General features: G+C 41.9%; 1 protein-coding gene across 1 annotated transcript in view; it reads right to left on the reverse strand.

Annotated features, from left to right (window-relative positions):
• Window positions 1-259: 259 nt before the first annotated feature.
• The window catches only part of myo5b (myosin VB), a 310,547-nt gene continuing 286,088 nt past the window's right edge, over window positions 260-24,718 (reverse strand). Inside the window, exons 30-39 of the mRNA XM_070867495.1 lie at window positions 23,940-24,138; window positions 19,746-19,839; window positions 13,765-13,902; window positions 11,716-11,867; window positions 11,050-11,139; window positions 7,654-7,804; window positions 5,456-5,741; window positions 4,355-4,529; window positions 3,234-3,314; window positions 260-2,666 (exon numbers count right to left, since the gene is read on the reverse strand). Of these exons, the coding sequence (XP_070723596.1) occupies window positions 2,514-2,666; window positions 3,234-3,314; window positions 4,355-4,529; window positions 5,456-5,741; window positions 7,654-7,804; window positions 11,050-11,139; window positions 11,716-11,867; window positions 13,765-13,902; window positions 19,746-19,839; window positions 23,940-24,138 (1,519 nt within the window). The 3' untranslated portion in view covers window positions 260-2,513. The remainder of the gene's footprint in view (window positions 2,667-3,233; window positions 3,315-4,354; window positions 4,530-5,455; window positions 5,742-7,653; window positions 7,805-11,049; window positions 11,140-11,715; window positions 11,868-13,764; window positions 13,903-19,745; window positions 19,840-23,939; window positions 24,139-24,718) is intronic.

The raw sequence follows: 24,718 nt of genomic DNA on the forward strand, positions 1-24,718 counted from the left end.
CCTAATTGACAATGAAGGGAATCACATATAAGTCTGATCTTGTCTTTGGTCGACACTCTCACACACACACACACACACTTATTATTACCAGCAGTAAGCACCCAAGGTGATCTCTTATCCCCCCACCCCCGCCACCCCCTTTCATAGACGTGGATGTTGCAGTACCACCACTGCCATCTCGTTGAAATCAGCTAACTGAGTAGATTAGTGATTGAACATGACGTTTTTGATTTAATACAGCTACATCTACATACCCAGTCATCAGGAGAACTCTGATTTGTTCCATGATAAATGCGTCACGTTACTGATAAGGTATGTGACAGCAGGCAAATTTCAACAGTACAGTTACTGTCTTTGGACAGAACTGCCTTTAATTACATTGTGTGTGTTTAATTCTTCTCTCCCGACCATATCCGAGTATAATGCTGAGACTGTATCAGTTTTTCATGAGTTTTAATCAGGCCATCATTATTGTAATTATATACTTCTACTCTATCATTTTGTTTTCATGAATCTAAATTAAAAATAAATGACCATTTTCAACCGTAAAAAAGACCACCTGAAATAAATTTATTATTGCAGAAGAAAAATTACACCAATCTATCCAAGATATGTAATGTTCCAGTATCTATTCACTGCATATTAATGTACATTGTCTTTCATATCCATAATTATTTGAATTATTTCACCCATTTCCATTAGCAAGCACTGTATTCATTGGGCAGCGAAAAGGGAATGGTTTAAAACTTTGCCATTTCCCTGCTTCTACTTTATTGCTCCAAGGTCAAAATGGGAAAATGAACTGAGAAAGTGGAACAGGAAGAGAAAATGATGTATCCGAGATCTGACATCTTGTTTACATATGTGTATGGACTCTCTGGGATTTGTATTGGCACTGTGCACTTGGATTCATGCAATGGGGGAAAGTCACCTTTGGTTTTGGTTCTTGATCATGAAAAATAATGATCTGTTGTTCACACTACAGACTGCTGTGTTCAAAGTGTTTAAACACATCCTTGGATTACAACTGTATTTGTGGATAAGAGTAATCAATAGTCTTGATAGGGCTTGTTAATTCTACTGCTAAATAGGAATGTGTGATCGGAAAAACTACCTATCAATTCAGGACCAGGTGGTAAAGTAGTGTAACATTCACTTTTGAAGACTTGACATTCAAAATTCAGCCAACAGAGGTGAAGAGGGTACATGCATTCTACATATTGAAAAGGGGAGGGGAAGGGGTTAAATCCAAAGGCAACTGACCATTAACAACAAGTAACTTGTATCCAACCTAAACCAAAATGTTTGTTGGATTTAAATACCTATCAAGGCACTGACTGTCAGTGCAATTCTACTGTCTCAGCACTGGAAGACTATTGCTGAAAGCATCTCTGATGTGTTAGACACTGTACAGATTTTTAAATTATTGCACGTCAACATCTTGATTTTTAACATGAGTCCAAGTTAGTTCCTGCAAATTACAACTGCCCAATAAGTATAAAGATAGTTTCTTTATCATCCAAAAGAAGCAGAAACACCAATAAGATTGTGCTGATACTATCTTAAAAGGTGTAAACCAGTTGGACCTTAACTGGGTACACCACAGCAATGAACCCAATTTTGGGCTCTAACTGAAATGGTCATTGCGTAAAGGGGTTACGCACAGCATTGCCAAATTTAGCCCTTAATGAGTCAAATACAATCCCAAAGCTATGCTGTTCTTCATTCGGAGTCAAGCCCTAGTGTAAGCTTGCAGCAAATGGCTCAAACCACCTCATTTTCCAAGAGTCAAACAAGCAATGATAGAAGCACTGTAATTAATAGCTCAAATAATAAATCACACAAAGTGTTAAAACAAGTTCCCATCTCGGGTCACAGTAGGAATGAGGAAGTATTTATGTGAAAATACATTAGTCTAATAGAAAGTTGAAAGTAGCTCGAAATTGGTTGTATACATTGAGCAGAACCGAAGCCCATCCCTACTTGTCATTTTCAGGGTCATTTTCTTTTCTCTTCACAGTTCATTATTTGTGTGTAGAATATTCTGCCACTGACTATGAATGCAAAAGAGGGGATTCTGCTTCATGCTTGAACCTTGCCAGGAAGCCAAAGAAAATGCACATTTGAGTTATTAAACATGCAGAGAGCACATGATGAATCCCATCTGTGTTTTCTTTTGGTTACAAAGCTTGTGGTTCACAAATATCACCATTGATGATTGGACCTTCTTTGTTTTTTTTACATTCCACCCAATAGTCATTACTTTGTAAATTATAAAAATAAACCATGGCCTATCACTTGTAATGCTAGACGTTCCCTCTGAATGCTTCTCAAATGGCTTGCAGTCGATGTTTATCAGTGGTGGTGATGGGTTATTTATGCTTCCAGTCAGGTTTTGATACAGTCTTGTGCAATTATTTCTTTCCATAATATTTCTTGATTCAAAGGCAGCAATTATCCAAGATTCAGCTTTCTTCTTTCTCCATCCTTCCTTCCACACACATAATTTTGTTCTATACTCTGTTGAGGAAAGTTAAGTTCAAATTTGCTGGGATGTGAATGGTATCCAGGTTGAGTGCCGAAGGGTTGAATGGAAACATAACAGGAAATGTGTGTTTGAAGTCTAATAGCAGCTGAGGAGATTCGTTGCGGTCTTGTAAACAGGACTAAGAAGAAAAAAAACACAATGATAAATACAGCCGAACTTGTATATATTTTATATGATTAGTTAGTATGGTAGTGTGGTTATGCTACTGAACTCGTAATCCAGATATGCAAATTCAAATCCCACCATTACAGTTTGATATCAGTAAATGTAGCCATGAAACTGTCGTGTTGTTGTAAAAACCCAATCAGTTCATCAATGTCTTTTAGGGAAGGAAACATGTCCTTACCCAGTCTGGCCTTTCGGTGATTTCAGCCCACACTAACGTAGGTTACTCCTAACTGCTCTTTGGATATTAGAAATTTAGGTTATGAGATAGGATTGAGAAATACAAGGAGTTTTGCTTACAGGCCTTTTTGTTCTTATTGGAAATTAGAAGCAAGTTTGCCTGAAGCATTCCTTTAAATATTGAACTGTAGGATCAAAAGGTGCAAAAGGAGTAATTTGTGGATTTCTTATTTACAGAATGTTGGCAACAAATGCCTGAAATTTGGAAGCACTGACAAAATGGACTAAATGGCTTCTTACAAAAAGCATCATTCACTTTTTTAGGCTATAAAGAGCTTACCTGAATATTTCTAATGAAGGCTACGGTCACACGTTCTTCAAACTCATTCACTGGCGTGTAGAGGTTTAAAATCTTGACAATCTGTTGTGGAAAAGAATAGTTACGATATAGAACTTAATATGCAATTGTCAGGAAAATGTGACAAAATCTAAGATTCTAGGTTCAACAAGGTCTGTACTGAGGTCTTGGGTCAAAGGCACTATATAAATACAAGTAGTTGTTAATGCTGATCAGAGCTGCTACATTTGGAGCCTCAGGAAGGGCAAGGATAAATTATCAGCCAGAGTTCCCAATTCTGATTGCTATCCAGTCACCCCTATTAGAAAGCACATGTACATGAATGCATCACACAGTTAAATAGCATATTGATACTCACTGCCTGGGCTCACACAAGAATGGCCACTTAAATGAGTTAAGAGGATGCTTGGCACCTCTGCAGCAGAACTCCAGCAAGACTCAGGAGAGGAAGGTTGCAATGTCATTTAGCATCAAAACCTTGTACGCAGTAAACTTGTATATACAAGGTGTAAGAACCGTTTATTCCGCATCCACTAGGGCCAATTGTGTGAGAGAAAAATACCATCAAAGTTAGCACAGCTGCAAATGTAATGCCCACCAGTGTGATGTTTCCCCTCAGATTGGTTTAACTAGTATTGCAAATAGAAATTACACCTTATCACAACTAGGCTTTACAATTAGACCAAAATATTGATTTGAACAGGGATGCATCCAGGTGCATTTTTTTTTGAAAAGGATGAGATGCAAGAACAACAGCTATGAATGGAAGGAGTCAATGGCTGTGTCAGTTGGGTTGATTTTTCTGATCTCTTAACCAGCATCATTTGGATATAAATGTAAATTTTGATCAACCTTACTGTGAAAAATAAGCTAAATGTGTTTGGTAGAGTTTGCAATCTGCCTCACTCACTTTGATCAACACTTCACTGCTATATGATGTTCTGATATGATTGTTGGGAGATATGGGCGGCGTTGTATACTTGGTATAAAGGCCATGGCTCTAATACATCACTGACTAGCTACTGAAATCCTCACATCTAGAGTTTGCTGAAAGGTTGACTGCTTTGCCATGAATGACTGTAAAATAGCCATAGGTCATTTACCTGCTGTGTGGAAAGAGCTATACACATTGAACAGATTGCCACAGCATCATCATTCGTTTTCTTCTTCACTTGGAGGAGCTGTGCAGCCTGAATTAGAGGCTCCATCGTCTTCACGGCCCCACTCTGTTGTAAATTCTTTCCTCGGAGCCACTCTTCTAACTGACTGATGTTGTACCTACACAAACAGCAGTCAGAAACAAAAGCTGCAGATCATTTTTTTTTGCAACATCCCATTTTACATTTATTTGAGACCCTTTTTTCTAATTACTTACCTTCTCTCCCCCTCACCAAAAAAACCTCACCAATTCTCCCAAATGGTAAGTAGGCAGCTTCCCAGACCTCTGCCTAGGGCACACGTACCCAAGAATAGTCTGAATGGGCTTGGATGCAGTTTTAATTCCTCAAGTGGCCTCTTCTCAGCTTGATTTAGAAAGTATATATACTCTAAGTGCCCAACCTTACCACCTTGCTCTAGCAGTAGACAGGACCAAGAACTCAGCAGTGCAGAGAATCACAGGCATCAACAACTCTTAACCAGACAGGAGTGCCAACATGCCACCTATACACAGATCTTTAATATTTTCTCAGTGCTATAGAGTAGGATCCTACCGAATCCGTGCAAACATTCCGATTTTATGTTCCACCGGAATTTGAATGGATGCATCAGCCTCACTGTATTTCCTTTTAGTCTGAGTGTAGGGGTTCTTAAATAACGTCAAAAGTTGCAGCAAGGGTATTCTTGGTCCCCTGCATCCATTCAACTTGTTCCCTCGAATAGTTGTGACACTATCCATTGTCATAAGATGAAAATATCATAGTTGCCGACAGGGTTTCTTGCCATCATCTGACCACTGACACCTTGATCAATGACAGCTTTTTCGATCAATGTAGACCACTGATTGGCATCCTGAATGTGTGCCATCAATGACGCTCTGCACTTTTGGGAACCAATAACAAACCAACTTCTCTCACAATCATTTTTGACTCATTGAATCTTGATGTTTGGCAGGGCTTTGTGGACTCTGTGATGTAATAGTGCCTTATGGGATATGGGGGATGGGGGGGGAGGGGGGAGAGAAAATAATTCTCCAGCAATCATACCTGAGCTGCATTCCAGTACTCCATGAGCACACGTCCTTCCTCAGTAGCAGATTGTTAAGTGTAACAGCATTGATGATGTAGAAAAGCTGCCGAAAGACCTGTTGGATAATCTCAGGATCCAGTCCGTGCTCGCACATGGTGTGGTTTAACAGGTTAAGCTGGCGCAGCATGGCCTCCAGAGTGTAGCTGCTGTCTCCATCCAGCCGGCTGGAAGAACGTTTCCTGTAACCCATGGGTTTCACACTCGACAAACCCTGGATGCTCTCGTTTTCTAACATTGCAGATACTTATTAAAAAAAAAGAGTATTAATACAAACGAAATCAACTACCCCAGATATGCATCTTACAAGATCAAATAAGGAAGTGTCACAATGGAATACAACAATGAGTAATCTTGTATTTCAATTTAAAGGATTAATATACTTATTGGACTACATATAATTAAGAAAAAATGATCCCATAGTATATTTCACTAATATTTTCCCCAATGTTCAACATGGGCGCACTACCACTTTCTCAGCGTAAGTAGGGAATGGCAATAAATGCGGCCTTGCCATTGCTGCCCACATCCTGAGAGCAAGTAAAAAATATACATATTACAGTGGGCTTTGTCAGAGGAAACAGTTTCTGTCTGTTTCTGGTCAAACTTCACCCCCTTGTTGGTTTTTTTCTGGATGAAGTCTTGTGGCTATCAGAGTGAAGGATGTCATTCAGAGGAATGGAGCATTTTACAATTCAGATTCGCAGTGCGAGTATTGAGCACTCCCAGGACAGGAATAACACAGTTCAATACATTTGAAACCAGTGTGGTCAGTGTCACACGGGCCTGCACAAGTTGGAGCTGGGTTTGTTGCATGCTTCAGTGGTGTTCATACTTGACTATGGGCAAGATAGAATAAATCTGAAACTTTGCCCCAAAATGTAAGAGTTAGACCAGAAGTAATAAAACAAATCCACTACAAAATCTCTTCTTGGATACGTCTCTGCCACAATTATGAATGGCACAGCACTAGCTAAGTGCAGCAATCTACACTTGATTTTACCGTATTTACCATTAGAGGGGGAACCAGTGCAACAGTAAATGTTTAACATAAGCATGTGGAAAATTGCCAATCTCTGCATATTTTTACATAAGTGGGGTAGTTTGGTGTTGTGGATCTGCATTTATTAGGAACAGAGTGGGACTGCTCCTGGATCTTTATGCCCAGCAGAGATCCTCCATTCCATCTACTTTGAGCTTCATTTTAACCAATAAGGGAATTAAGGGTTATGGGGAGTGGGCGGGTAAGTGGAGCTGAGTCCACGGTCAGATCAGCCATGATCTTGTTGAATGGCGTAGCAGGCTCGAGGGGCTAGATGGCCTACTCCTGTTCCTAATTCTTATGTTCTTATGTTCATTCAAATTAAGGTATTAGAAGACAATATGCAAGCCAAGTATAGTACCCGTCTCCCAAACTTAAATCAATTAGTAGTTCAGGCAGCTTTGAGATGAATGTTGAAGTCAACAGTATAAAGAAGCTGAAATAACATAAGTAGGAATTGTTATCCCAGGATTCTGAAGGTTTTATAGGAATGATTAATTCAGCTCCCTTCACCTGCAATAATTTCTTGAAGTCAATTTTCCCAATGGTAACATTTGTGCCTGCTCATAAATATTTCAAAATATCAACAGAACCAGAAAAACAATAAAAAGATATAAAATCATAATTCTTTTTAATGGTTTAAATTTTTGTTTTAAAGCTGACATTTGTTCGCTAAAGAACAGCTGATTTGAAAATATCTTGCCTGTATGAAAGTATTCATGTAGCTTCCCTCATGGCTCTCAGTGAATGTATCCTGGCATAGACCAAGAAAGTCCCAGGTCCTAACCCTGGCCTATGTGGAGTTGGCTGATCTGATGTGGGATGTCAGTTGGGATGCTATGAATAGCTTCAGTACCCATATACCCGGTTTGGGGTGGGGGGGGGAAAGAGACCAGGGAGCAGCTGATCACTATTCAAACACACCTGGTGGAAAATGTGGATAACAGGTGATACTCTCTAATGCCCCACGCTCCAAATAACCCACCGACACTCATTGTCTAAGCTCATTTGTGAAAAGAGGCCACTCTGGTAGTAATGCCCGTGGAGCTGTACTTTAAATGAGAAAAAAGGGGAGTTTTTTTTTTTAAAAACACTATCTATGAATAAGAGCTTTACCTATCATGGGCTGAAGGAGACCTTCTGCAACTTTAATCATCTGCTGATAGATCTGGATAGAGAGGTCACTTAGAACCTGGCGGTACTCTGTGAGATCAAAGTTCTTGAGGCTGTGTTCATTCTGCCGTGCATTATTTTGCTTCATGAAATCCTTAAGGAATTGAGAAGGGACAGGAAAAAATAAGATTTTATTCTTGCATTTGGTTTATTTTCATATATTCCCTCTTTCAGAAGAGACCAAACCAGTAATGAACAAATCCACAAAAGACCAATAAAAAGATCCAAGAAAATAGGCACATCCTTATACATTGCCCATGTGCATTAGAAAAAAAAGATATAACATGCCGCATGTCCCAAAGCACGGAACAGTCTTCACCCATTTCATCTGCCGCTGGCAACAGGATGCTATTGCACAGTGCTTCTAGTCTCAAATGAATGCCAAAGTGCAATGTGGCAAATATTACACACCACTTCATAGAAAAGATTACTTGAAGTATGGGCTAATTAATGAAAGTCAGTATGGATTTGTTAAAAGCAAATCGTATTTGACTAACTTTTAGTAAGTTCTTTGATGAAGTAACGGAGAAGGTTGATGAGGGTAGTGCGACTGATGTTGTGTATATGGACTTTCAAAAGGGGTTTGACAAAATACCACGTAATAGACTTGTAAGCAAAATTAAAGCCCATGGGATTAAAGGGACAAAATTGGCTAAGGGACTAAAACAGAGAGTGGTGAACGGTTGTTTTTCAGACTGGAGAGAAGTATAGAGTGGTGTCCTCCAAGGAGCTATTCTTGGCCCCCTCCTATTTCTCATCGACATGTTGCCACTTGGCGACATCATCCGAAAACACAGCGTCAGTTTCCACATGTACGCTAATGACAGCCATTACCACTTCTCTCAACCCCTCCAAGGTCTCTAAATTGTCAGACTGCTTGTCCGACATCCAGTTCTGGATGAGCAGAAATTTTTTCCAACTGAATATTGAGAAGACTAAAGCCTTGTTTTGGACCCAGCCACAAACTCTGTTCCCTAGCCACTGACTCCATCCCACTCCCCAACTTCTGTCTGAGGCTGAACCACACTGTTCGCAACCTTGATGTCATATTTGACCCTGAAATGAGCTTTCGACCACAAATCCACAGCATAACTAAGACCGCCTATTTCCATCTCCGTAACATTGCCAGTCTCCATCCTTGCCTCAGCTCATCCATTGCTGAAGCCCTCATATCCATGCCTTTGTTACCTCTAGACTTGACTATTCCAATGCACTCCTGGTTGGCCTCCCACATTCTACCCTACATAAACTAGAGGTGATCCAAAACTCGGCTGCCCGTGTCCTAACTCACATCAAGTCCCGCTCACCCATTAACCCTGTGCTTGCTGACAGACATTGGCTCCCGGTCAAGCAGCGCCTCGATTTCAAAATTCTCATCCCTACATGGCATCTCCCCTCCCTATCTCTGTAATCTCCTCCAGCCTCACAACCATCGTGCCCACCCCCCGCCCCAAGATTTCTGCGCTGCTCTAATTCTGCCCACTTGAGCATCCCTGATTATAATCACTCAACCATTGGTGGCCGTGCCTTCTGTTGCATAGACCCTAAAAGCTTTGGAAATCCCTGCCTAAACCTCGCTGCCTCTCTTTCCTCCTTCGAGATGCTCCTTAAAACCTACCTCTTTGGCCAAGCTTTTGGTCACCTGTGCTAATTTCTACTTATGCGGCTCGGTGTCAAATTTTTTAAATCTCATAATACTTCTGTGAAGTGCCTTGGGACATTTCATTACGTTAAAGGCGCTATATAAATGCAAGTTGTTGTTGTTGATATATATTAATGACATGGTCTTGTGTATACAGGCATAATTTTAAAGTTTGCAGATGATACAAAACTCAGAAATGTAGTAAACAATGAGAAGGATAGAATCAGATTTCAGGAGAATGTAGACAGACTAATATGGGCAGACACATGGCAGATGAAATTTAACGCAGAGAAGTATGACGTGATACATTTTGGTAGGAAGAATGAGGAGAGGCAATATCAACTAAATGGTACAATTTTAAATGGGGTGCAGGAACAGAGAGACCTGGAAGTGTATGTACACAAATCTTTGAAGGTGGCAGGAAAAGTTGAGCTAATTGTGTTCAGTTCTGGGGGCACTACACTTTAGGAAGGATGTCAACGCCTGAGAGAGGGTGTAGAAGAGATTTACTCGAATGGTACCAGGGACGAGAGATTTCAGGTACGTGGAGAGACTGGAGAAGCATTCGTTAAGGTGCCACTCAAAAGGTTATTACACAAAATTAAGGCTCTTGGGATTAGGGGTAATATATCATAGCTTAGATTGAGGATGGGTTAACAGACAGAAAACAGATAGTAGGAATAAACGAGTCATTTTTGGGTTAGCAGGTTATAACTAGTGGGGTTCAACTAGTTGGGTGCTGCAAGGCCTCAGCTATTTACAATCTAAATCAATTACTTGGATGAAGGGGCCGAGTGTAATGTGTCCAAGTTTGCTGATGATACAAAACTAGGTAAACTGTGAGGAGGAGGCAAAACGGCTGCAAAGGGATACAGATTGTGAATGGGCAAGAAGGTGGTAGAGGAGTTTAATGTGGGGACATGTGAAATTATCCACTTTGGTGGGAAGAATGGAAAAGCAGAATTTGTTTAAAAAGTTGAGTAGTAAATGTTGGGGCATTTTGGGGTCCTTGTACATGAATCACAGAAAGTTAACATGCAAGTTCATCAAGCAATTAGGAAGGCAGATGGAATGTTAGTCTTTATTGCAAGGGGGTTGGAGTACAAAAATAAGGAAGTCTTGCTGCAATTATTCAGGGTTTTGGTGAGAACACAGCTGGAGTATTCATAAAAATTTAGAGCACAGAAGGAGGCCATTTGGCGCATCGTGTCTGTGCCGGCAGAAAAAGAGCTATATAGCCTAATCCCACTTTCTAGCTCCTGGTCCGTAGCCTTCCAGGTTATGGCAGTTCAAGTGCATATCCAAGTACTTTTTTAATACGAGGAGGGTTTCTGCCTCTACCACTCTTTCAGGCAGTGCGTTCTGGACCCCCACCGGTCCTCTAATTATGTCCCCTAATTGACAATCTCACTCAGAGAGGTCGCTCATGTGGGAACTGAAAAAACAATTACATTGTGCAGTAGGATGTGTAATGCCAAGGCTGCGCTAAGGCACATTATTGGGGTATGATTAGAGGGATCTTTGCTTCAGCTGGCTATGCTACACTTGACCTGGGTGTGCTTGATGGGCAGAAAAAAAATCTAGTTTTCTCCAACAATAACATCCTACACGGTGATGAGCAAACATTCGGTTTTATTTTTCAGTAAGACATGCAAAACATGGTCTGCTGCCGAGTAGAAATGATAAATCAGACTTACCTCATCCCCACTGTATTGTTTTAAACAGTGCAACATGCGGCAACTATTGGACAACCAAAATGCTGTCATTTCAAAGTCATCGTTATGTTTCTGAAAAACACAAAAATTACTTTTAACAAAACAGCAGAAAATGTAGAAATCGCCTCCAGTATACTCGATATTTTAAAAACAAAATACTTGTGGTTTCCTTCACGATCCATTTTGAAACTAAGCTACTGAGACCAGGAAGCACTGAATTAGCTGGGCTTAGCTAGGATGGCAGCTGGGACACTACAAATGGCCTCAGTGCCTATGCACCAGGGAGGGAAATCAAAGATAAGCCAGTATTCCTGCCACGGATATCTGTCCAGTGACTCTCACTAGAAATCACCCCTGTGAAGATGGGAACAGGCTCGACTGTAATGTTCCACAACTGTCAAGTATCCTGCTGACTGTGTATTCCTGTACAAAGGAAAGCTACCCGAGTGAGTGGCCAGCACCCATGAAACTGTAATCCTGCATGTGTTAGTGCCTTCAGGAGAGGGGAGGGAAAGCTGAATGTTATTTTATGAGAATGTGTTATGTTGTAACAAATTTTAAGTAACGGTTAAATTATCAGAATCTCACTTAGCTCTAACCTCATTTGGGAAACATTTAGTGGTTGCATTGAAGAAATGAATCCCTTACCTTTAACACTTTCTTGATGCCATTGATGGTACCAGTGAGGAGCGCGTGGACCTTCTGGTCATCATTAACATAATCTGCATGTCTGAGGCACATGAAGAGGATGTATGCAGGCAGGCCCGGCACTGTGGCAGAGACTGTTTGAGGCTTCAGGTCTAGAAATGGGTGGGAAGGAGAAAACACAGTACAGTTTAATCACCAATCATACCAGCAGTGTTGACGCGTGGCCTATTGGGAAGCAGATTAGGAATAATTAGTCATTCACCCCAGTTTCTGTTGATACCACTCCTCACATAAACATAGAAACATAGAAAATAGATGCAGGAGTAGGCCATTCGGCCCTTTGAGCCTGCACCACCATTCAATATCATGGCTGAGCATTCACTTTTCCTGCTTTTTCTCCATACCCCTTGATCCCTTTAGCCGTAAGGGCCAGATCCCTTTTGAATATATCTAACGAACTATCAACAACTCTCTGCGGTAGAGAATTCCACAGGTTCACAATTCTCTGAGTGAAGAAGTTTCTCCTCATCTCGGTCCTAAATGGCTTGCCCCTTATCCTTAGTCTGTGACCCCTAGTTCTGGACTTCCCCAACATCAGGAACATTCTTCCTGCATCTAACCTGTCCAGTTCTGTCAGAATTTTATATGTTTCTCTGAGATCCCCTCTCATTCTTCTAAACTCCAATGAATACAGGCCCAGTCAATCAAGTCTCTCCTCGTATGTCAGTCCTGCCATCCCAGGAATCAGTCTGGTGAACCTTCGCTGCACTCCCTCAATAGCAAGAACATCCTTCCTCAGATTAGGAGACCAAAACTGAACATAATATTCCAGGTGAGGCCTCACCAAGGTCCTGTACAACTGCAGTATGACCTCCCTGCTCCTATACTCAAATCCCCTAGCTATGAAGGCCAACATGCTATTTGCCTTCTTCACCGCCTGCTGTACCTGCATGCCAACTTTCAATGACTGATGTACCATGACACCCAGGTCTCGTTGCACCTCCCCTTTTCCTAATCTGCCGCCATTCAGATAATATTCTTGCCTTCATGTTTTTGCCACCAAAGTGGATAACCTCACATTTATCCACATTATACTGCATCTGCCCACTCACCTCACCTGTCCAAGTCACCCTGCAGCCTCTTAGCATCCTCCTCACAGCTCACACTGCCACCCAGCTTAGTGTCATCTGCAAACTTGGAGATATTACACTCAATTCCTTCATCTAAATCATTGATGTATATTGTAAATAGCTGGGGTCCCAGCACTGAGCCCTGCGGCACCCCACTAGTCACTGCCTGCCATTCTGAAAAGGACCCGTTTATCCCGAATCTCTGCTTCCTGTCTGCCACCAGTCCTCTATCCACATTATCCCCAATACCATGTGCTTTAATTTTGCACACCAATCTCTTGTGTGAGCAGAGCATTCACATAAAAAATGCTGCTGGCATTTCATTTTGTAAAAAGGCAGAGAATGAGCAATAGGATACAGATTGTTTTTTAAAAAAAGGATGTGCACTGCACTATGGTAATACTAGTCAAAAACTGACAGTTCAACAAAGTGGACAGATAGATGGCAGGTGTAGTTCAATGCAGAAAATTGTGAAATAGTAAATTTTGGGGAAAATTACAGTGAAGGAAAATATACCCTAATTGGTAAGATTCTAAACAGAGTGAAAGAAGAGAGAATTCTAAGGGTGCAGATACGTAGATCTAATGAAACCATTGATAACTTTAATAACTAGCAGCTGCACTTCATAAGAGACAGAAGTAGGTGGAAAGAACTGTCATCCAGTTTAAAAAAAAAAAAGGTTTTTTGTAGCAGAGATTCTGGTCAAGCTCATCAGTCTCCTACAGTACAGCTCCTTTTGACACAACTCTTTGTACAGCACAATTCCTGTACTGACTCATTCACTACAGCCCCAGTTTGCATTTCTCCTCTCGCAAGCTCATTCACCACAACCCCCGTTAACACATCTGTCCCAGGCTCATCCACTAAGGTTACTGTTTCCAAGTTAAACCTTTTCCATTCTAAAATACCCGTCATGTACCTGTGATGAGGTTGCGGAAAAGTAGGGATTCATCCTCCTTGTAATACTCCAACATTCCCTGGAACTCCTTCTCCTTGCGTTGCACAGTGACCTGCCTGGTTAGTTCGTGCCTTGGCTCCTTCTGCACTGAGGTCCGTGCTGATAACACAGGGAATACCACATAAATTACTGGCAAGTTCTCAAAAGTAGTTAACAATAGGAGTTAGAAAATAAGCAAGATATTTATATACACTACAAAAAGCAATGCAATTAGCTTTGAAGCTATTAAGGGGAACAGATAGGATCGATAAGAGAGAAATTATTTCTGCTGGTTGGGGATACTAGGACTAGGGGACAGCGTCTAAAAATTAGAGCCAGACATTTCAGGAGTGAAATTAGGAAACACTTCTACACACAAAGGGTGGTAGAAGTTTGGAACTCTCTTCCACAAATGGTAATTGATGCTAGATCAATTGCTAATTTTAAATACTAGATTGGTTGCTTTTTGTTAATCAAAGGTATTAAGGGATATGGGCCAAAGGCGGGTATATGGAGTTAGATCGCAGATCAGCCATGATCTCACTGAATGGAGGAATAGGCTCAAGGGGCTGAATGGCCTACTCCTGTTACTATGTTCCTAAAGCACTCTTCTTCTGCTGTGAGGTCAGGCAAGAAGACAAACGTAATGTAACGTGTAATATGCCATAAGCATAGAAACTACCCTCAACTCAATAAAAAAACCTCAAAACCAAAAAGTTATCTTTCCTTTGTGACATCAGCCCTATTTCTCACCAATGATAAGTGTGATCACATATCTACATCCCAACTTTAGATTGATCCCAAAATTTAAATTTCCACCCCAATTTTCTCCCATTCTCTTCCTTACTCATGTTGGGTACTGTTCCATCAATAGTCAGCTCCTTTCAGTGACAATTCTTCATGGGCAAGTCTGGGCAGCGAGTCTCAGGAGGCTCTGAAAGCAACACTGCTGAGCTCAATCAATCCTGTCCCCATCCAATCCACACTCTCAGTAACTCAGTGAACACGAGCACAAACCCCGCCTGAATGTTTCCTTTATAGCTAGGGACATTGAGGTGAAGTGTATGGCCCTTAATGTTGCCTCAGTTGAGATCAGATAATTCAACACAGACCAGGGATGAAATCTGGAACCTGAGGAACCTGTAACTCTCCCCAACATTCTAAACATTGATTCTTTTTTGAAAAAAATTCATACTGGAAATTCAAAATTACATCAGACCTGGTTAATACTAGATCTCGACTGAAATTGAACTTGGCGAAAGATGCACAAGATATTAGACTGGATAGTTGAGCTGGACTTTTCCAAAGCAAACAGGTAACAGAGCGAGTAGACAAAGATAATGCAATAGACATAATTTATCTAGATTTTGAAAAGGCCTTCGATAAGGTATCCATAATAGACTGATGAACAAGGTCAGAGAATGCAGAGTCAGCGGACAAGTAGTTGAATGGATAGCTAGCTGGCTTCAAGACAGAAAGCAGAGAGTAGGGGCAAAGGATAGTTATTCACAGTGGCAGAAGGTGGGTTGTGGTGTTCCACAAGGATCAGTGCTGGGACCAGTGTTGTTCACAATTAATATTAATGATTTAGACTTTGGAATCAAAAACACAATTACTAAATTTCCGGATGACACCAAATTGGGGGTGAGAGTCAATACTGAGGAAGACTGCAACAAATTACAGGAGGATGTTAATTAACTTGCAGAATGAGCATATAATTGACGAAGTTCAAACATAGATAAATGTAAGGTATTACATTTTGGTAGGAATAGGGAGGCCACTTATTACTTGGAGAGTGAGAGTCGAGGTGAGGTAGAGGAACAAAGGGATCTTGGAGTACAAATACACAAATCACAAAGTTGCGACACAGGTTAGCAAAGCCATAAAAAAAGCAAACCAAGCACTAGGGTCTATTTCTAGAAGTATAGAATTGAAAAGTAGGGAGGACTGGAACCAATATCCTAGCGCAGTGTTTGCTACTACTGTTGGGGAGGGGTTAAACTAATATGGCAGGGGGATGGGAACCTATGCAGGGAGACAGAGGGAAGTAGAATGGGGGCAGAAGCAAAAGATAGAAAGAAGAAAATTATAAGTGGAGGGCAGAGAAACCGAAGGCAAAAATCAAAAAGGGTCACATTACAGCAACATTCTAAAGGGGCAAATTGTGTTAAAAAGACAAGCATGAAGGCTCTGTGCCTCAATGCGAGGAGTATTCATAATAAGGTGGATGAATTAACTGTGCAGGCAGCAATAATGAATATGATATAATTGGCATCACGGAGACATGGCTCCAGGGTGACCAAGGCTGAGAACTCAACATTCAAGGGTATTCAACATTCAGGAAGGATAGACAGAAAGGAAAAGGAGGTGGGGTAGTTTTGCTGGTTAAAGAGGAAATTAACGCAATAGTAAGGAAGGACATTAGCCTGGATGATGTGGAATCTGTATGGGTGGAGCTGCGGAATACCAAAGGGCAGAAAACGCTAGTGGGAGTTGTGTACAGACCACCAAACAGTAGTAGTGAGGTTGGGGACAGCATCAAACAAGAAATTAGGGATGCGTGCAATAAAGGTACAGCAGTTATCATGGGCGACTTCAATCTACATATAGATTGGGCTAACCAAATTTGTAGCACTGCGGTAGAGGAGGATTTCCTGGAGCGTATTAGGGATGGTTTTCTAGACCAATATGTTGAGGAACCAACTAGAGGGTTGGCCATCCTAGACTGGGTGATGTGTAATGAGAAAGGACTAATTAGCAATCTTGTTGTGCGAGGCCCCCTGGGGAAGAGTGACCATAATATGGTAGAATTCTTTATTAAGAGGGAGAGTGACAGTTAATTCAGAGATTAGGGTCCTGAACTTGAGGAAAGGTAACTTCGATGGTATGAGACGTGAATTGGCTAGAATAGACTGGCGAATTACACTTAAAGGGTTGACGGTGGATAAGCAATGGCAAACATTTAAAGATCACATGAATGAACTTCAACAATTGTACATCCCTGTCTGGAGTAAAAATAAAACAGGGAAGGTGGCTCAACCATGGCTTACAAGGGAAATTAAGGATAGTGTTAAATCCAAGGAAGAGGCATATAAATTGGCCAGAAAAAGCTGCAAATGTGAGAAGTGGGAGAAATTTAGAATGCAGCAGAGGAGGACAAAGTGTTTAATTCGGAGGAGGAAAAGAGAGTATGAGAGGAAGCTTGCTGGGAACATAAAAACTGACTGCAAAAGCTTCTATAGAGAAAATGATTAGTGAAGACAAACGTAGGTCCTTTGCAGTCAGATTCAGGTGAATTTATAATGGGGAATAAAGAAATGGCAGACCAGTTGAACAAATACTTTGGTTCTGTCTTCATAAAGGAAGACACAAATAACCTTCCGGAAATACTAGGAGTTCGAGGGTCTAGTGAGAAGGAGGAACTGAAGGAAATCCTTATTAGGCGGGAAATTGTGTTGGGCAAATTGATGGGATTGAAGACCGATAAATCCCCGGGGCCTGATAGTCTGCATCCCAGAGTACTTAAGGAAGTGGCCCTAGAAATAGTGGGTGCATTGGTGATCATTTTCCAACAGTCTATCAACTCTAGATTAGTTCCTATGGACTGGAGGGTAGCTAATGTAACACCACTTTTTTAAAAAGGGAGAAAGAAAACGGGTAATTATAGACCAGTTAGCCTGACATCAGTAGTGGGGAAAATGTTGGAATCAATTATTAAAGATGAAATAGCAGCGCATTTGGAAAGCAGTGACAGTATCGGTCCTAGTCAGCATGGATTTATGAAAGGGAAATCATGCTTGACAAATCTTCTAGAATTTTTTGAGGATGTAACTAGTAGAGTGGACAAGGGAGAACCAGTGGATGTGGTGTATTTGGACTTTCAAAAGGCTTTTGACAAGGTCCCACACAACAGATTGGTGTGCAAAATTAAAGCACAATGTATTGGGGGTAATGTACTGACGTGGATAGAGAACTGGTTGGCAGACAGGAAGCAGAGAGTCTGGATTAACAGGCCCTTTTCAGAATGACAGGCAGTGACTAGTGGAGTGCTGCAGGGCTCAGTGCTGGGACCCCAGCTATTTGCAATATACATCAATGATTTTGATGAAGAAATTGAGTGTAATATCTCCAAGTTTGCAGATGACACTAAGCTAGGTGGCGGTGTGAGCTGTGAGGAGGATGCTAAGAGGCTGCAGGATGACTTGGACATGTTAGGCGAGTGGGAAAATGCATGGCAGATGCAGTATAATGTGGATAAATGTGAGGTTATCCACTTTGGTGGCAAAAACACGAAGGCAGAATATTATCTGAATGGCGGCAGATTAGGAAAAGGGGAGGTACAACAAGACCTGGGTGTCATGGTTCATCAGTCATTGAAAGGTGGCATGAAGGTACAGCAGGTGATGAAGGCGGCAAATGGTATGTTGGCCTTCATAGCTAGGGGATTTGAGTATAGGAGCAGGGAGGTCTTACTGCAGTTGTACAGGGCCCTTGGTGAGGCTCACCTGGAATATTTTGTTCAGTTTTGGTCTCCTAATCTGAGGAAGAACGTTCTTGTTATTGAGGGAGTGCAGCAAAGATTCACCAGACTGATTCCCGGGATGGCAGGACTGACATATGAGGAGAGACTTGATCGATTGGGCCTATATTCACTCGAGTTTAGAAGGATGAGAGGGGATCTCATGGAAACATAACATTCTGACGGGACTGGACAGGTTAGATTGCAGGAAGAATGTTCCCGATGCTGGGGAAGTCCAGAACCAGGGAACATAGTCTAAGGATAAGGGGTAAGCCATTTAGGACTAAGATGAGGAGAAACTTCTTCACTCAGAGAGTTGTTAACCTGTGGAATTCTCTACCGCAGAGAGTTGTTGATGCCAGTTCATTGGATATATTCAAGAGGGAGTTAGATATGGCCCTTACGGCTAAAGGGATCAAGGGGTATGGAAAGAAAGCAGGAATAGGGTGCTGAAGTTGCATGATCAGCCATGATCTTATTAAATGGTGGTGCAGGCTCGAAGGGCCGAATGGCCTACTCCTGCACCTATTTTCTTTGTTTTTCTATGTTATACTAAACCTGTATCAAACCTTGGTTAGACCACACTTTGAGTACTGCGTACAATTCTGGTCACCATATTATCAAAAGAATATGGAGGCACTGGAGAGGGTGCAGAGCAGATTTACAAGAATGATACCAGAAATGCGAGAGTATATATATCAGGAAAGGATGAACAGGTCTGGGTCTTTTTTCTCTTGAAAAGATAAGGCTGAGGGGTGGCCTAACAGAGGTCTTTAAAATTATAAAAGGTTTTGATAGAGTGGATAGAGAGAGAATGTTTCCACATTTGGGGAAGAGCATACATAACTAGTGGCAAGGAATATAAGACAGTCCCAAGAAATCCGATAGCAAATTCAGAGGAAACCTCTTTACCCAAAGAGTGGTGAGAATGTGGAACTTGCTACCACAAGGAGTGGTTGAAGTGAACAGTATAGATGCATTTAGGGGGTGGCTAGACAAGCATATGAGGAAATAGAGGGTTATGTTGAAAGATTTAGATGAGGAAAGACGGGAGGCGGTTCGAATGGAGCATAAATGCCAGCATGGACTGGTTGGGCCAAATGGCCAGTTTGTGTGCCGTATATCTTACGTAATCCTATGCAAAGTATGATTTTGTTTTTTCTCAATTAAAACTTTGTGCATATCTGAATATAATATCTATCTGTACATCTATATACACTATATTATATATACATAAGCTCACACTCCTCATTGCTTCTGTTAACTATCATTTACTTCCTCAGATTTGAGGAGCAGCAACATAAAACGCTCGATTCTGAGACTTAAGCTGGAGCTAAGGGTTCCTCCTAGTGGTAGCTGGTAACTGCATAACAGAATGGAGCCACACACAGCAGGAATGCCCCAGGTTTGATCCCACATGATAATGTTCTAAACTCAGTTATACCTTCAAGCTCTTGAACTTTCTTCATGTGGATCTTGAGTTGCTTCTTCAACTTCTTCTCATTCTTCTCCTGTTTCTCTACCAGTTCTTTAAGGTCCTACAACACAGGATGATGAATAGATATTAGCAGATTCAGTATTTGTGTGTTATACTAGCGGAAACATTACAAGGACACCCTCAAAACCTCCCTGATAAAGTGCGACATCCCCACAGACACCTGGGAGTCCCTGGCCAAAGACCGCCCCAAGTGAAGAAAGTGCATCTGTCCGGGAGGGCGCTGAGCACCTCGAGTCTCAACGCCGAGAGCGTCCAGAAATCAAGCGCAGGCAGCGGAAAGAGCATGCGGCAAACCAGTACCACCCACCCCTTCCCTCTGTGGCTCTCGAATTGTTCAGTCACCAAAGAACTCACTTCAGGAGTAGAAGCAAGACTTCCTCGATTCCGAGCGACTGTCGAAGATGATGATGATAAGTGGATGAGAATTATCCACCAAATGAGAATTATCACGGATATGCTTTTATTGACACCAACACCTTGGTTGCCCGTGCTTGCAAACATTGCATCACCACACCTATGCTGCAAATATGCAGTCTCCAGAGAATACAACTACACCAGCAAAGACATGCCAATCCAGGCCAACTTGAACAACCTATCAGGAACCCATCTCAAATCTAGAAGGCCAATTTGGACCGTCGCCAAAACCCTTCAGCGATCTCCCCTCAGCCTTGATGATCGACGGCGAACTTGGAAGAACTGCAACATGTGGAATTAATTCCTTATAGAGGATCCCACAGTACAACCTGAAGGATCAAACCTTCCTCGCAAACAGTGTACAACCATCAACCACCTCAGAACTGGTCATGGTTGATGCTGCCACCTTCTCCATAAATGGAAGATTAAAGCATCCCCATCATGCAACTGTGGAGCTCCTAATCAGACCCTGGAACACATCACTGAGTACTGCCCTCAGAAGAAATTTGCAGGCAGCCTGCAAGATAACCACACTGTTACACCAGAAACTTGGGCCTTGATATCCAACTTAGATGTTGACATTTGATTTGCTTTGCTATACGAAAGACGACGACTTAAGTGGATTATATTACATTGAGCGTTATACGGGTAAGTACAAATAGAGACAACCCAAAACTGCGTGGAGCATGATGGTTACTTAGACTATGGAAATGTCACGCAGGAACGCAACCGGTACAGGATGTACAATGTAAGAATATAAGGTTAGAGAGACACTGAGGTTTCTGCTCGATTTACCTCCCATTGTAGCATGTTATTGTTTCTTAAATGATTCCAGGGTTTTTGCCTCCACTATTCTATTTGGAAGTCATTCCTCACATTGACCAATCTTTGTGTGAAGGATAATTTTCTGATATCAGTCCGAAAATTATATTTTATTAGTTTGGACCTGTTGCTCTTAGACTATGGAATTCAATTTAATTTGAACTAATACTCGAAGTTTACTTTTTCTATTCCCATATCATGTATTTCTGAGACACTTCTCAGACACCTCCTTTTCATACTAAAAAATTTTGTTTTTTCAGTCCTTCCTCATAATTCAGTTCTTGGATATTCGGGATCAACCTTGTGGCTCTTCTCTGCACTGCCTCCAACGCTTGAATGTCCCCCATGTTGCCCGGTAACCAAAACTAGTCATCATATTCAAAGTGTAGTGTGACCAGAGCGTTATAAAGTTTGATCACAACCATCTCTAACTTACATTCTACTATTTTGGCTTTAATGATTGCCACTCTGCATTAGTTGGGCATGTTAGCCATCAAGACCAACAACAACTTGTATTTATATAGCACCTTTAACATAGTAAAATGTCCCAAGGCGCTTCACAGGAGTGTTATAAGACAAATATTTGACACCAAGCCACATAAGAAGAAATTACAGCAAATGACCAAAAGCTTGGTTAAAGAGGTAGGTTTTAAAGAGCATCTTATGAGGAGGAAAGAGAGGTAGAGAGGCAAAGAGGTTTAGGCAGGGAGTTCCAGAGCTTGGGGCCTATGCAGCTGATGGCACGGCCACCGATGGTTGAGCGATTATAAATCAGAGATGCTCAAAAGGGCATAATTTGAGGAGCGCAGATATCTCGGGGCGTTGAGACTGGAGGAGATTACAGAGATAGGGAGGGGAAAGGTCATGGAGGGATTTGTAAACAAGGATGAGAATTTTGAAATTGAGGCGTTGCTTAACCGGGAGCCAATGTAGGTCAGCGAGCACAGGGGTGATGGATGAACGGGACTTGGCGCGAGTTAGGACACAGGCTGCCGAGTTTTGGATGAGCTCAAGTTTACGTAGGGTAGCATGTGGGAGGCCAGCCAATGTTGGAGTATTCACGTCTAGAAAGGCATAGATGAGGGTTTCAGCAGCAGATGAATGGAGGCAGGGGTGGAGGCAAATGATATTATGGCGGTGGAAATAGGCAGTTTTAGTTATTCTGCGGATATGTGGCCAGAAGCTCATTTCAGGGTCAAATCTGACACCAAGGTTGCGAACAGTCTGGTTCAGCCTTCGACAGATGCCAGGGAGAGGGATGGAGTCAGTGGCTAGGGATCAGAGTTTGTGGTGGGGACCAAAGACAACAGCTTCAGTCTTCCCCATATTTAATATCAAGTTTACTAAGACTCCTACATCTTTTTCAGCTTCATCCATAGCTATTTCAACACCATTTATGGAGTTGTGCATCACCTATTTTCCATTACTATGTGCTGCACTTCACAGACTAGCATCTGCCATTGTTCTGCCCACCTACATATTTTGTACAACTAATTCAGTAATTTCTAAACTATCTCTTCTGATATTGACAAACGCTGCCACGGGCCCAAATTGTTGCAAGGTGCAGCAAGTAACCTTTAACCATTTCCAAAACTAACTGCAGACATACCTGGCCAGACAGAAACTTTAAGTTATTGGTCTCTGTATATTTTATTCACAAAATGTCTGTAAGAGCTATGAAATATCATCATTTAAACCAAAATATTAAACGGTGGTACTTAAATGCAATCTTTGGGGAATACGAAGATAGTTTCCTTTTCTCCTGTGGCTCTCAGCACGTTTGCTGTTCCATATGTCTCTGATGCTCTGTTCATGGCCTGCTTCACAGTGGGCTGTTGACTAAGTTGGGATTCTCTCTCTTTTACTCATGTTCCAGCAATAGAAACTATGTGAATACTGTTAGGATGCTGAGTTATGACAGCTTCCATACATCAAGAGAAAGGGCTCCAATAAAGTAAAACTATTTCGTAGAAATATTGATCCTATTGTCTTTTTTTATTTACCCATCTTCATGTTAGGAAATGCCTAGCTTCCACATGGTCATTGCCCACAGAGGCAGAATTGAAATCGGGAGCTTACCACTTGGGGAATCACAGGTACAGACATGCATGCATGAGAACAGCCATTGAGAAAGACTTTCATTGGGATTGTGGCCCAAGCCACAAAGTTACTGAATAACATTTGTTTAAACCAATATATAAAGCTAACAGTTCAAAGAGAAATATACAGCAATACAATCTGACGTATAGTCTATTAAAATGCAAGTATAGGTCTGAATACCACTGAAAGGGTCAAAACTGGGAGGAGTCGAAATTCAGTCCCGCCGTTTTTGAGTCGGTGTCACCGGCTGAGTGCTGATTTTAACACCAGGCGGCAGGTACCGCCTCAAACTGCAAAATTCAGTTTTGCTGGCCAAAGATGAGAGAGCCGCGCTAAAAGTGACGTTGCACACTCATCCTCGGGCGCCAACGGAGCGGCATCTCAGGAGGCCGACCGAATTTCCCGATGGTAGGCTGCCGGGGTGAGAGTTTAAAAAAAAGTGGAAAAGAAAAGTTTCCTCCGCTTTCCGTCACCCACACTTCCCATTAATACCTAAATGCTAAAAAAGTAAACATAAACATTTACCTTGATCCCTGGACGCTACTGCCCCGGAATCCCAAATGTCCCACCACCTTTCCCAGGCTGTATGGACGCCTGCCACTAAGGCCACCATACTCAACTAATTTCAGAGTATCGGTGTCAGGGGGGCGTTGCACGCTTGATGATGTCACCACGTGGGGGGTGGCAGAGTGTCCAGGAATTCGGTCAGCGCCGGCGGCAAGTACTTAGTCGCCCGTTTGCTGCCCCTCTCCGGCAGTAATGGGTGGCGTAAGAAACCGAATTTCCGACCCCTGGCTTTCTTACCAGATTCTCATTGGTGAGGCGCGTGATCTCCTGTTGCACATTGTACTCGATACGTGCTTCCGGGGACATCTGTAGTGTCTGTGTGAGGATGTGCTGCTGCTTGTTCATCTCCTCCTTCAGAACCTCCATCTGAGTGTGCATTCTCTCCACCTCTTCCTCATGTTGCTTGATCTGAGTCTGCAACTGTGCCTCCAGCAGCCTGTGGTACAATAGCATCAAATGAGAAATGCCAGCCAGGAGGAGTTGGTTAAGAAGTTTCTTACTTAAAATAATATCTTTATCTTCAAAAAAAAAAGCTTTGTTCTGTATTGTGGTGAGTTTAGTGCGTTCCCTCGCTGGGGGCAGCACTAGTTCTTGCTGCACACCTAGCAGATCACATCCTCTCACTGAGCAGATGAGTTGGGCAAACAGAACATTGTTCAATCACAGAGCTGCTGATTGGCCATTCTTGTTTAGGGATTTGTGCAATATAAAATACAACTAAAACTAGTATGTAGTTTTTCCTTTTTTTCACTACACGCCATGCCTCTGACAAGATGACAGGAAAGTGACCTGCCCACAGTCAGTCATCAGAAGCGGAAATCGTTGATGACGTTTTCCCTCCCTAGACAGAGGCATTGTGGCCAATTGTAGAACACCTGCTGATGCCCTGCTGAAATCAGCCAAGTATTCACTGGGACCTTATTCAACAGCAAGTGATGCACAGAATTTTAAATAATATATATGTTCTCCTATCTAGGCATTCCTTCATTACATAAGGCATTGCTGACAAACAGTTT

The sequence above is a fragment of the Pristiophorus japonicus genome, chromosome 2 (genome assembly GCF_044704955.1).
Source record: "Pristiophorus japonicus isolate sPriJap1 chromosome 2, sPriJap1.hap1, whole genome shotgun sequence".
In the NCBI taxonomy this organism is placed as follows: domain Eukaryota; kingdom Metazoa; phylum Chordata; class Chondrichthyes; family Pristiophoridae; genus Pristiophorus; species Pristiophorus japonicus.